This window comes from Amyelois transitella, chromosome 7 (genome assembly GCF_032362555.1).
Source record: "Amyelois transitella isolate CPQ chromosome 7, ilAmyTran1.1, whole genome shotgun sequence".
Classification (NCBI taxonomy): Eukaryota; Metazoa; Arthropoda; class Insecta; order Lepidoptera; family Pyralidae; genus Amyelois; species Amyelois transitella.
The window spans coordinates 818,794-830,303 of record NC_083510.1 but is presented as its reverse complement, the minus strand read 5'-3'; the positions used below and the strand labels follow the sequence as shown (position 1 = coordinate 830,303).

At 35.8% G+C, this 11,510-nt stretch overlaps 1 protein-coding gene across 1 annotated transcript; it reads left to right on the top strand.

The window, feature by feature from the left end:
* Positions 1-453: 453 nt before the first annotated feature.
* LOC106143550 (lebercilin) lies at positions 454-10,354 on the top strand. Its single transcript, XM_060945089.1, has 7 exons — positions 454-500; positions 3,541-3,751; positions 5,014-5,078; positions 6,231-6,422; positions 7,883-8,102; positions 8,377-8,514; positions 8,785-10,354. Exons 1-7 carry the CDS (start codon positions 454-456, stop codon positions 9,802-9,804), a joined length of 1,893 nt encoding a protein of 630 aa, XP_060801072.1. The 3' UTR covers positions 9,805-10,354.
* The last annotated feature ends 1,156 nt before the right edge of the window (positions 10,355-11,510 follow it).

Sequence of the window (11,510 nt, the reverse complement as noted above, 5' to 3'; positions counted from 1 at the left end):
CAATAATTTTGTATCACATATTTGAACGAATCAGGTTCGATAAAGTGAAGTGTGGTACCATGTGGTTCCCGGCACCAATAGAATAATGAATAGGATCACTCTATCTCTTTCCCGTGGATGGCGACTAAGGGATAGGCCTTATAAACTCTTTTAGGCGATGGACAAGCAACCTTTCACTCAGTTTTGTTAAGACTGTTAAAATTCGAGCGCACAGAACAAATACAACATTGCTAAGGGTTCTGTGCTCTGTGTTGAAGTGTCTTCCCAGATCATTCAAGAAGCGGCCAGCATTATAACCACATAAAAAATAAAATAATCGATTGACAAGTTATCGGTAACCGTGGAGACGAGCGAACACAACAAATCGCTCACGAATTACTCGTACTTTCATCAAAATATTATTTATAATCGTGAATTTTATATTTTTTATAAAATGGTGTTCCTTCTGTGAGAATGTCCGTGCTCAGTTTGATACCAGAAGATAGGAAAAAAGAATTCAGGCAAGTATAATTTTTGTGTTATACATACGTCACTATGCTATTCTAGTTGCTTGGCCGAAGATTTGTAATCTATATTAATATTATAAAGCTGAAGAGTTTGTTCGTTTTTCTTGTTTGTTCGTTGTTTCGAACTACTGGTTCGAATTGAAAAATTATTTTTGTGTTGAATAGACCATTTGTCGAGAATGGCTCTAAGCTATAACTAATATTCTAAAGCTGAAGAGTTTGTTTGTTTGAACGCGCTAATCTCAGGAACTACTGGTTCGAATTGAAATATTATTTTTGTGTTGAATAGACCATTAATCGAGGAAGGCTTTAGGCTATATAACATCGCGCTGCAACTACTAGGAGCGATGAAATAATGGAAAATGTGAAAAAAAACGGGGAAAATTATTCATCCTTGAGGGCTTCAATGATGCCCAAAATAACTATTCCACGCGGACGGAGTCGCGGGCACAGCTAGTTATATATATTGTATTTACCTGCTCGTATTTTAGTTACCTGTTATTCTATTTTCCTTATCGCTACGTACCTTTTCCCCTTCTATACTCTTCAATTGCTTGTCACTTGACATCTCACTATTAACACATTTTCAAAGGGCAGACAGATCCAACAGTCTTGAAAAGACTAAAGGTCTCATTAGCTGTATGACTTAATGATAAAATACATACATATGGTCACGTCTATAACCCTTGCGGGGTAGACAGAGCTAACAGTCTTGAAAAGCCTGGATAGCCACGTTCAGCTATTTGGCTTAATGATAGAATTGAGATTCAAATAGTGACAGGTTGCTAACCAATCGCCTAAAAAAGAATCCCAAGTTTGTAAGCCTACCCCTTCATCCATGGAAAAGAGATGGAGTGGTTCTATTCATTTTTGTATTGGTGCCGGGAACCACACGACACACACATGATAAAATTAATATTTATATACCTAGTGACAGGTCGCTAGCCAATCGCCTACTACAAGAAATTCATGAGTCATTCCCTTAGTCGTCTTTTACAATATCCATCAGAAACATACGGAGTGGTCCTAATGTAATTTATAGATATTATTTTAATCTAATTTAAATTATTTAATAAGCCAAGTCTGATAGAATAGAATAGATTTATTTTCAAAATTGGATACAAGGTATCACTTATTGACGTCACATAACTTAAATCTAATTATAAGTACTACCGCTTCCAAAGCGCATGTGTAGAAGAAGCGGCGGAACAAACTACACTGCAGCATTTTCATCGGACGTCAATTTACAAATATAGATCTCTTAAATCTAAATCGTGGACGAATGCACATTGTCTACATTAAAAAACATGAATGAATGTAGAACTGATTATGTCAATACGAATATTTTGTCAAATAAAATAAATATACAATAAAATATGTACATACTGTACAAATTATGTCAAGATCATGTCAAATGTTGATAGAGTTAAAAATGCTATGTCATCAGAACCTACATAGGTCAGCTTAGTACTAACACCATTGTCAAAGGTAGCTTGCTTGCCTGTCTAGGCTAGCGCGGTCGTGTTTCTCTTCCCACAGAGTTAATTACTAAGTGCAGTTAAATTTGCATCAAATTTTTCGATAGGCCCCTATACTAAATTATAATTGTAATAGTGTTTTGTATCAGTGAGGTCGTGTAGTTGACCATTTGTTTTAAATACGTGGCGTTTTTTTTTTTGGAAATGGTTTTTGGTCTGCCGAAAATAATAAATAAATAAATTGCGGTTAAACTTTTGCACAGAAGCGAATTCAACTAAAGTCCCAAATTTTTGCGGTAAATTCGGGAAAAATTAAGTGTTATCCTTTTTTTTGAGGAGAGAAAATGATCAATCAAAAATTCATACCGGTTTGGAAGAGAGGGTATGTATGATATTTCATTATTTGCTGGTCAAATACTTATATATTTCATAAAAAAAAAGTGTGGGACAAGCTAGTCTAAGTAGTAAGTGCCGTGTGGTTCCCGGCACGAATAAAAAAAGAATAGGACCACTCCATTTCTTTCCCACGGATGTCGTAAAAACCTACTAAGGGATTGGCTTATAAACTTGGGATTCTTCTTTTAGGCGATGGATTAGCAACCTCTCACTATTTGAATCTCAATTCTATCGTCAAGCTAAAAAGCTGAACGTGGCCTTTCAGTCTTTTCAAGACTTTTGGCTCTGTCTGCCCCGCAAGGGATGTAGACGTGACTATATGTATGTATCTAGTAGGAAGTAAGAAGGGAAATTAACTATACACGCGGACGAAGCTGCGGGCTTATTCTACCTAGTATCACAAAAAAAGGTAACCATGCTATTTGAAAATTGTGGTCAATTCAACTTGCTGCCACCGCATTGCGCTACTCTACAAAACCATTGTTGTCTTTCCATCGTATAGCATTATATCTAATACCTAGGCAATCTAGGTCGAAAGCTTTTTGTTATAAGTTATGCATGGCAGCCTACATTATAGTTATCAATGGTCGGAAAATCGATCGGATTCGGCTTAATCCTTTTATCATATCGCAGCTTTTTTGTACCGCGGAGTAGTAGACAGTTTGTTAAGGCTATATACATATAATAACGTCTATATCCCTTGCGAAATAGACAGAGCCAGCAGTCTTGAAAGACTGATAGGTCACATTTAGCTGATAATCTTAATATTAAAATTGTGAATAAGAATCTAAAAAAGAATCCCAAGTTTGTAAGCCTATCCCTTAGTCGCCTTTTACGACGTCCATGGGAAAGAGATGGAGTGGTCCTCCGGTCCTCCGTCCGTGCCGGAAACCACACGGCACATATGTCAATAATAGTGGTTTATTTGCAACAATTTACACAACTCAATTATTAATTGGCAAAGTTTCCGGATGTATTTCATTCAGGCGGAAAGGTATTAGTGGTTGGTTTGTGCGTTTGTTTAATAAAGTTATTCACCACCTGGTCCGAGCCTTAGTTAATTGCCAACCTATTCTCACGTTCTTGCCTTTATTGTTGACAAGATTGATATATCAGTTTCAGAATCGATGTACCAATCCTTAACCCTTTTATAATTCCAGAAAGGAATCGCTAGAAAGCGTTTACAGCAGCAACTCGCGGCTGAATCTACTCAACAAGCGCAAGAGACTGAACCCGTTGAGCGAGGCGATGTCCAACCACACGGTCAACGGCCGCCCCGACAAGTATGTGACGCAGCGGGTGTTGTCGGCGAAAACGCACAGGGTCAAGCAGCTGCAGAACCAGCTGGCGGATGCGCACTATCATTTGCAGGTTAGAACTGTAACTCGACCGCCATCAAAGGGAAGATCTTCCGCCAGGCTAGGTGTTATGCCTGGGGAACCGATATATACAACCTCCGACACAACATCGTCGGAGGTTGTATATATAGCTCCAATCCTAGAAATTTTTGCAAGCGCGATTTAGGTTTTTCGCTGTTTATGACTGATAGCGTCGCGTGACTCTATTTTTTATTTTTGTGACTTGTGGCGTATAGATTTCGCCACAGAATCATTGTTACACATAAATTACATCCTGAAGAGAAGAACCACGAATAGATTTATAATATATCTATCAATTCGTGGTTCTAGTTCCGGTTGCTAAAGTTGGATGATAGTTGCTACCTACATCGTCAAATCGTCTAGGTAAGCTAGTATATAGTATATAGGGCTCTAAGCGACACAGCTAAAAATGTCACCTGCTAACATGATCATGGAGGTTTATCACTCTATATTTATGAGTTACCCTTGAATATTTACTTCTTGGACTATGGTTAGTTAAAAATTTGTTGAATCCTTACAACAAGCGTAAAAGACTGAAATAACTAAATTTAATCTTTCGTATTTGCTAAAACAGTATTTAAGTAATTAACTAATTTAAACAAGAATATTTTGGACATGGCTTGGACGGGTGTCAATTAATGAAAGCTCGTAAAGTGAAAGCACGACGTCAAAGTGCACTCAATTTTGATTAAAGCTCAGGTACTTTACAAGTTTAGGAGTAAGTGGCTACTTAGGAACGGTAAATCTGCAGCTTAAATTGAATCAATTATAAAGTTTAACGCCCCGTAGAGACCTCGGTTTGTTATTAGACGACAAATAAATTACGACAAAATTAATAAAGTTAACTTTTCCATAAGTCAAAGGCATACCCCGGACTCCTTTACAAAGTGGTGAGGATGCAACCGGGACTAAAGCCGGGAGGGAGAAAAAGAACAAAGTCAAATTTCCACTTTTCTAAAATGCCAGTTGACTGTTTGTTTACACATTATGAAATTACGTCCTTATCACTATGAAGTTACGGGGCAACCAGAGTCAACGAAACGTCATGAAAAAACTAAAAGGCCACGGTTTTTTTAAAAGATTCGATAATATACTTTATCATAAATCCGGATTGTACGATTTAATCCAGAAATGTATGTAAGCAATTAGTTTGCAAATGTTAGTTCAAAACTATTAATGAACTTGGTTCGTGTACGTAATGTGAGCCGTCTGTTCATTTGTTGCTTTCAATGTAAATATTATATTTTGTTTCAGGAGCTTAGCAATGAGAACCGTGTTTTGAGAGCGTTGCAAAAGAAACAAGAAATTGCGCTGCAGAGGTAAATGCACTCAAAGTTTTTAGTAATGACGATATTCTGTGGCGTAGCGGTAGTGCGCTTGTTTGGTCTCGGGTTCGAATCCCGGCCGGGGCATGATGATAAACAAACTTTTCCTGCTTGATCTGAGTCTTCAAAGGTTATCAATATAAATATATATTATAAAACATAGTATCAAATTCAAAATTTTTTGCATTTATTATTGTTGGACATTTCAACGACATTTAATAATTGTCATATCGTTTTTTGTCTGTTTTTCGTTGAGTTAGTATCTCGTTACACTAATTTTGAACTCACTTCGAAGCTTACTCAATCTGTATAATTTTACCTGAATAGTAAAATTATTTATAGAAACACTTTTGGTACATTAGTTTGAATACTAGCTGATACTCTTACGGCGATTTATCATGATCGGTCCAATACGGGTTAGGTTTACCTGCACAGGTTGCGAGGTCAGATGGGAGTCGCATCGTGTAAAAACATGACTCACCCAATCCAGGGTCTAGGAGGAAGAAGATATTGATTTATTATGTTTATGTAATATTAACTCTTACGCGTGACGGGATAAAATTTCAGGAAAATGACGATGATGAAATACATATATTCACATTATTTATTTGTCGACCGTACCTCCCGTTTTCCTTAAACGTGATTGTTCGTTGTATCGGAAGGCTTTTAAGGAAATACTGCCGAATTTGTTCAGAAATAGAACGGAATTTGATTTGAATATATCGGCGTTTCTGTGACAAATGAAATCCTTTGTTAAAAGTCGATATTAAATTTGGGTTAAATTTTCGACAGCTATTTGCTTAGGGACTTGCATAGTATTATAATTATGACGATTTGAATCTCATTTACCGCACAAATTAAGCAGAATATATATTTTAAATGTAAATAATATAATATTAATGAATGAATGCTCAAAATGTTTGTGTAATACATTATGAAGCGAAACATGACTTCATTTTGAACTTCTAAAAATAATGCATTAGATATAAATAACTATTTGTCGGAAACAAGTTTTATTTTGGAAAATTTCATAGTAAATATATATCATTACAATGTTCAATTACTACTTTTGGTCCAAAAATTAATCTACCTCTAGTGTTGTTGCTTGGTAAATTTCTTCAGACCTTAAATACAAATTCCAAACAGGTACGAGAATTCGAACGCGGAACTGCCTCAAGTCCTGAACTCCCATAGCGAGGAGATGAGGGTGCAGCAGACGAAGTACAAGCAGCTGAAGCATCAGTACAAAGAAGTGACACAGAAGCTGAAAGAGAGGGAGATGCAGTTGCAACAGCTGAAGGATGAACACCAACATTTGTTGGAGTTGAGTAAGGACAGGTAGATAATTACAATTTGATTGACAAATCACGCCTCTTTCCCGAAGGGGCAGAGACCACATCTTTCGATTTGCCACGATCCCTGCACTCTTCTTTTGCTTCATCCACATTCATAAGCTCGTCGGTTGCGGGTACTCTTGATCAGACCTTTTACTAGAACGTCCCCGATTTGATCAAGGTACGTCGTCTAGGCCTTCTCACTCCAACAGTCCCATTCACACTTCCTTAAAATCGGAAGGATCCTGACTCATATACCACAGGGAAACCTTAAATGGGGGCAGTACAACAAGCTTTTGTAAACACATACTGAATATACGATATTTGTATTTGAATTGCAATTATGAAGTTGATGAAAAAGTTTTAGCGAAAATTGGAAAGTACCCTAAAGAAAAATATTCTGTTCCTCTTTTGTCTGTTCGTAACACGTTATCATGTACCTTGGTGAGTAAAATGGGAATGTATCTTATTGAAATGAACTACGAAGGCATTATAAAAAAGGCGAGGAAAAGCTTCTATCGAAATCAGATGAACAGTAACTAGAAAAATAAAAAATCTTTATATTTAGCTACATTTATTTTCTTTTTCTTTCACGAATGCCTTTTAAAGGATTGATTAAGTCACAGGTGCAAATTTACAAAGAACAGTTGAAAAACATCGACGACCTTATTTTCTTACGATTCTGAGAATATGAACAGGAAAATTTTTAAATTACACGAAACCTCAACCTTCATACTCATAATACTAATAAAGGGAAAATATTTTCTTTGTAACACAAAGCTACGTAAAGTTGCCTCCAGCAGACAATGCTAATAGGGTACGTCTAAGCCTTTCGCTTAGAGTTTGGTTCTTGTATCTTTATCTGGACTACAGATAATAGTGGTATCTTTAAACGGGCCATTATCCTGGATGAGATTAAGAATCTCTGTAACGATGTTTTGCGTTTGGAATTTGGCTTTCGCATTTTGAATTTAAATTGTTACGGACTGTGAAAGATTTATCTGTAAAATATTCTGTTTTTTGATCAACGATACGTACAATGTTTTATTAATTGTTTTTGGTGGTTGGACCGCTTATCTGTCTATCTAGCTTGTAACATTTTCTGGTACTGACAATATTTTTTTTTGCATAAAAATTAGTAAAATATAGGTATTTGCAATAAATATTTCACTAAAAGTTTTGATGTAATAATCAAATAAGATCTATCTTTATAAGCCCAATGAAATATATATCGCCATTGCTTTTCAATAAAGAATAAGTATGATTTTTTGTCTTAACGTTGACCTTAAAACTGAAGACGTCGCAGACCGGATAAAATATGTCGGTAAACGAAGCATAGTGGCGAAAGACGAAAAGGTGTCTTCATCTCATTTTCTTAAGCACTTTTCATAAACTAAACAACTGCCAACCAACTTAGCTGACGTTACACTTCTATTTAATTTAACAAATAAATAATATCTCCAGGAACCTTCTCGAGCGTGAGAAACTCCAGGCGCAAGTCTCCGATTTGACGCTGAAGGTGAACTCGCAGAACGAGACGATAAGCATGCTCCAGCGAAGGATAGCGTTGGAAGCGAAGAACTTCAGACATCAGCTACAAAACGAGATAAACAAGCACAAGGACACGAGGCACGACCTGGACTTGGCCATCACCAATGCTGATAAACTGTCGACTATTATTGAGGTTAATTATAATAATTACAATGATTATTATTTATGCCAGGGAATAATTAACATTATTCCCTGGAATAATTATATATCATGGTACATAAAATACTCTTTTCCGAAGTGACAGGCAGAGAGTACCTACTTCTGTCGCTTCGTCAATTCAATCATTTAAACGTTTATCTATACATGTAATAAAACAGTAAAAATATTTTGTCTGTACATTTAGTATTTTTGACTGAAATATTTAGAGGGACACTTAGAATGAATAATAGAAAGCAAAAATATTTCAGATGAAAGAAAAGATGTTGAGTACAGCCGCTAGCCGTTCCGTGAAATCACCAGTAAAATCATCATCAATGACGGCCATGCCACGCCCAGTCAGTAAAACCAAACCAGGACCAGATAATACAAGATCTGATGAACGTAATGTATGTGCAGAATGATATATGTATTTACTAATATGTACTTGCTTACGATAACAATTCATTGCATAGCGCAAAACGGTCCTTATTCAACCTCTTCTAATTTTTAGCTAAAAATTTACTCCAAAATCAAATTAAAACCGACTCATTTAAACAGTCATTGTTCTTTACATGAGAAAAAAGAAAATGAAATTTAATAGCTGAACCAACTATATGGAATCTCAAAAGGGACTTACATATATTATCTACCTATTTGATATAATTTTTATTTTGCAGGCTGAGCAATCTTTCCTCGCGAAACTTTGTGAAAACTCACGCAACATTAGCAGTTCCTTATCCCATGATGACACTTCTTCGTCAACTGAACCGCGTTCAGCTTACGCCCGAAGCAGGACAAATTCTACAAGCAGATCCACTCCCAATCACAAGAGAAAAAGTTCAAAGAGTTCATCTGACGATAACATGATCGAATTAGCTAAAACCGTTCAAGATGGAATGGCCGACTTAGCAATATTCGATGATGTAGACTTCAAAAATTCTTCACCTGACGAAGTTCAGAAAAAAATAGAAAGTATGAAAGTTGAACTTCTTACCAAAATTAAAAATAATGAAGAGCCGTCTTCCAGAAAGTCCAGTGCATTGAGAAGAGGGTCTTTAGGAGAATCCATTGAGGAACAAATTGAGGAAGAAGAAGTACAGGAACGTCCAAAATCGAGAGGTAGAAGGAATTCTAATGTGTCATTTTATGGCGACGTCACCGTGGAAGAAACTACTACGACGGTCACAATAAATAGCCATAATGAAATTGAACATGACAAGAAACCTAAACGTGAAACCAGTAACTTGGATAGAAGAGTAGGAGGAATTGAAAGTGAGATGGTAAGACCGAAACGAGAAAACAGTAACCTGGAGAAGATATTGGCAGCTAAACCAATTGATAAATACTGCAAAGATATAATTCAAGACATTGAAAAGAGTAGCAAAGTTATAGACAGGCATTTGAAACAGTTCAATACGTCTCAGTTTGAGAGTGATAAACTGGTGCAGCAGTTACAAGCTGTGGATAAGATTAATGATTTCGTTAATTCAAACGGCGAGATACCAGCGGAAGCATTGACAGAGTTGAATAATAATTTCAAAATGCTGACAGATCAAGTATTTACGGATGTACCCGTTCCAAGAAAAAGATCTTTATCGGGCAGGAGGGGATCCAGAACGGAATCCAGAACGAATTTACTCGGAGACTCTAATTTATCCAATCAAGATCTGTTAGACGATTTACTTGGAAAGAAATGATGAATGTTGTTTTGACGATATTATCTTTTACCACTATTTGTGATTTTAATGAAATATCGAAAGCTAGTCGTAACACTAATGAGCAGTATAACTGTTTTGTAAATAATGCACGTCTCCATTACACATATACGGCAATAAGGAAGGTTATGGTTTACGTTAACCAGAATATTTAAATAAACATTTGTCTAAAATTACTAACTCACATCTTATCAGGAAACACGTATTGTGCATTCTACAAAGTTTACGATAGTTTTAGTACTATTGATAATTTTGGGATTCGAGACTACCTATGAGGGTTTATTCGATTTAAAATGGCGTCTTCAAGTTTTCACTGAACTCCGAAAGCGCTATTAAACTAACAAATCTTTAGAAATGATTTTTGATTTTGAAACATTTGTATCTTAGCTTAGCCAATTTTGTTTACTGGTTTTCTAACAATACCTAACAAATCACTCTTACTGAGCACATTGGAACATTCAACTAGAATTTATTAATTTCAAAGGACATGTTGAAACAAGTGGTTTTGTGTGATGTGTGTTTTTTATGTCGGTGTTTGTCAGAGGAATTTTTATAGGTTGTTATAAATATATTGTATGGTGAGGATAGATTATATTTTTGAGAATTTACTGGCTTTTCATTAACTGACTTCGAAGGAGGAGGAGGTTCTAAATAGAACAAGTTTTTTTATGAGTAATCTAATTCAAGTATTTTTTTGAAAATTGGATAACTCATAAAAAAATCTTGAACTATTTATAAATGAATCAATAGAACTGGATGGTAATATTGTAAAGCACTTGTCTTCAATAACGTCTATATGCTTTACGAGGTAAGCAGAGTCCAGTCTATAAAAGAAACACACGGACAGTTTTAAAGTTCCAAGAATCACATACGGCACTTATTGTTAATGCTCGTGTCGCCTTGTCGCATTTTACGACATCCACAGATCTGATCGAATATTACACGAAGTATATTGGGTTTAACAATTAACTTTTTCCATTATTCGAGTCTCCATTCAGAAGATCCCTATGGTTGCATGGGACATGTCTCTTTTGAAAATCTAATTAAAACAGATTTAAATCAATTGGGTATTATTGATTTTATTCCCAGTACTTCAGAATAGGACAACTCCACATCTTACCCATGGTAAAAAGAAATGTCGTAAAAGGCGACTAAGGGATAGGCTTCTTAATTTGAGATTCTTCTTTTAGGCGATGGGCTAGCAACCTGTCACTATTTAAATATCAATTCTATCATTAAGCTTAACAGCTGATTGTAGCCTAGACTGTTGGCTCTGTCTACCCCGCAAGGGATATAGACGTGATGATATGTATGTATGTATGCATCATAATTATTCGGTATCTTCAAAGCGAGTCGACGTTTGTTGTTACGGAAATAATGAGGGCCTCCGGATGCAGCTGTGGTCTTATGTATAGTCCAATCAAAATTGCTTTTTTGATCCAAGATTTACAACAAAAAAACCCTACCGTTTTTTTAGTGCTAGTGTTATTATGAATTGTAAGCCACTTTTATTATGAAATTAATTAATTATTTTAATTAAAATGAGGGACAGATTACACAGATTGAGTTGGCCTCGAAGTATGTTCGAGACTTTTGTTACGAGATACTAACTCAACTATAGTATATTTTATAGTAAAAATAATACTACATACATACATATGTTCACGTCTATATCCCTTGCGGGGTAG

Bases quoted from the DNA above. Each gene is read 5' to 3' on its own strand.
- LOC106143550 (XM_060945089.1), top strand. From the start codon at position 454: ATGTCCGTGCTCAGTTTGATACCAGAAGATAGGAAAAAAGAATTCAG. The intron at 501-3,540 runs GCAAGTATAATT...TTATAATTCCAG, and splicing joins GATAGGAAAAAAGAATTCAG to AAAGGAATCGCTAGAAAGCG. The intron at 5,079-6,230 runs GTAAATGCACTC...AATTCCAAACAG, and splicing joins CAAGAAATTGCGCTGCAGAG to GTACGAGAATTCGAACGCGG.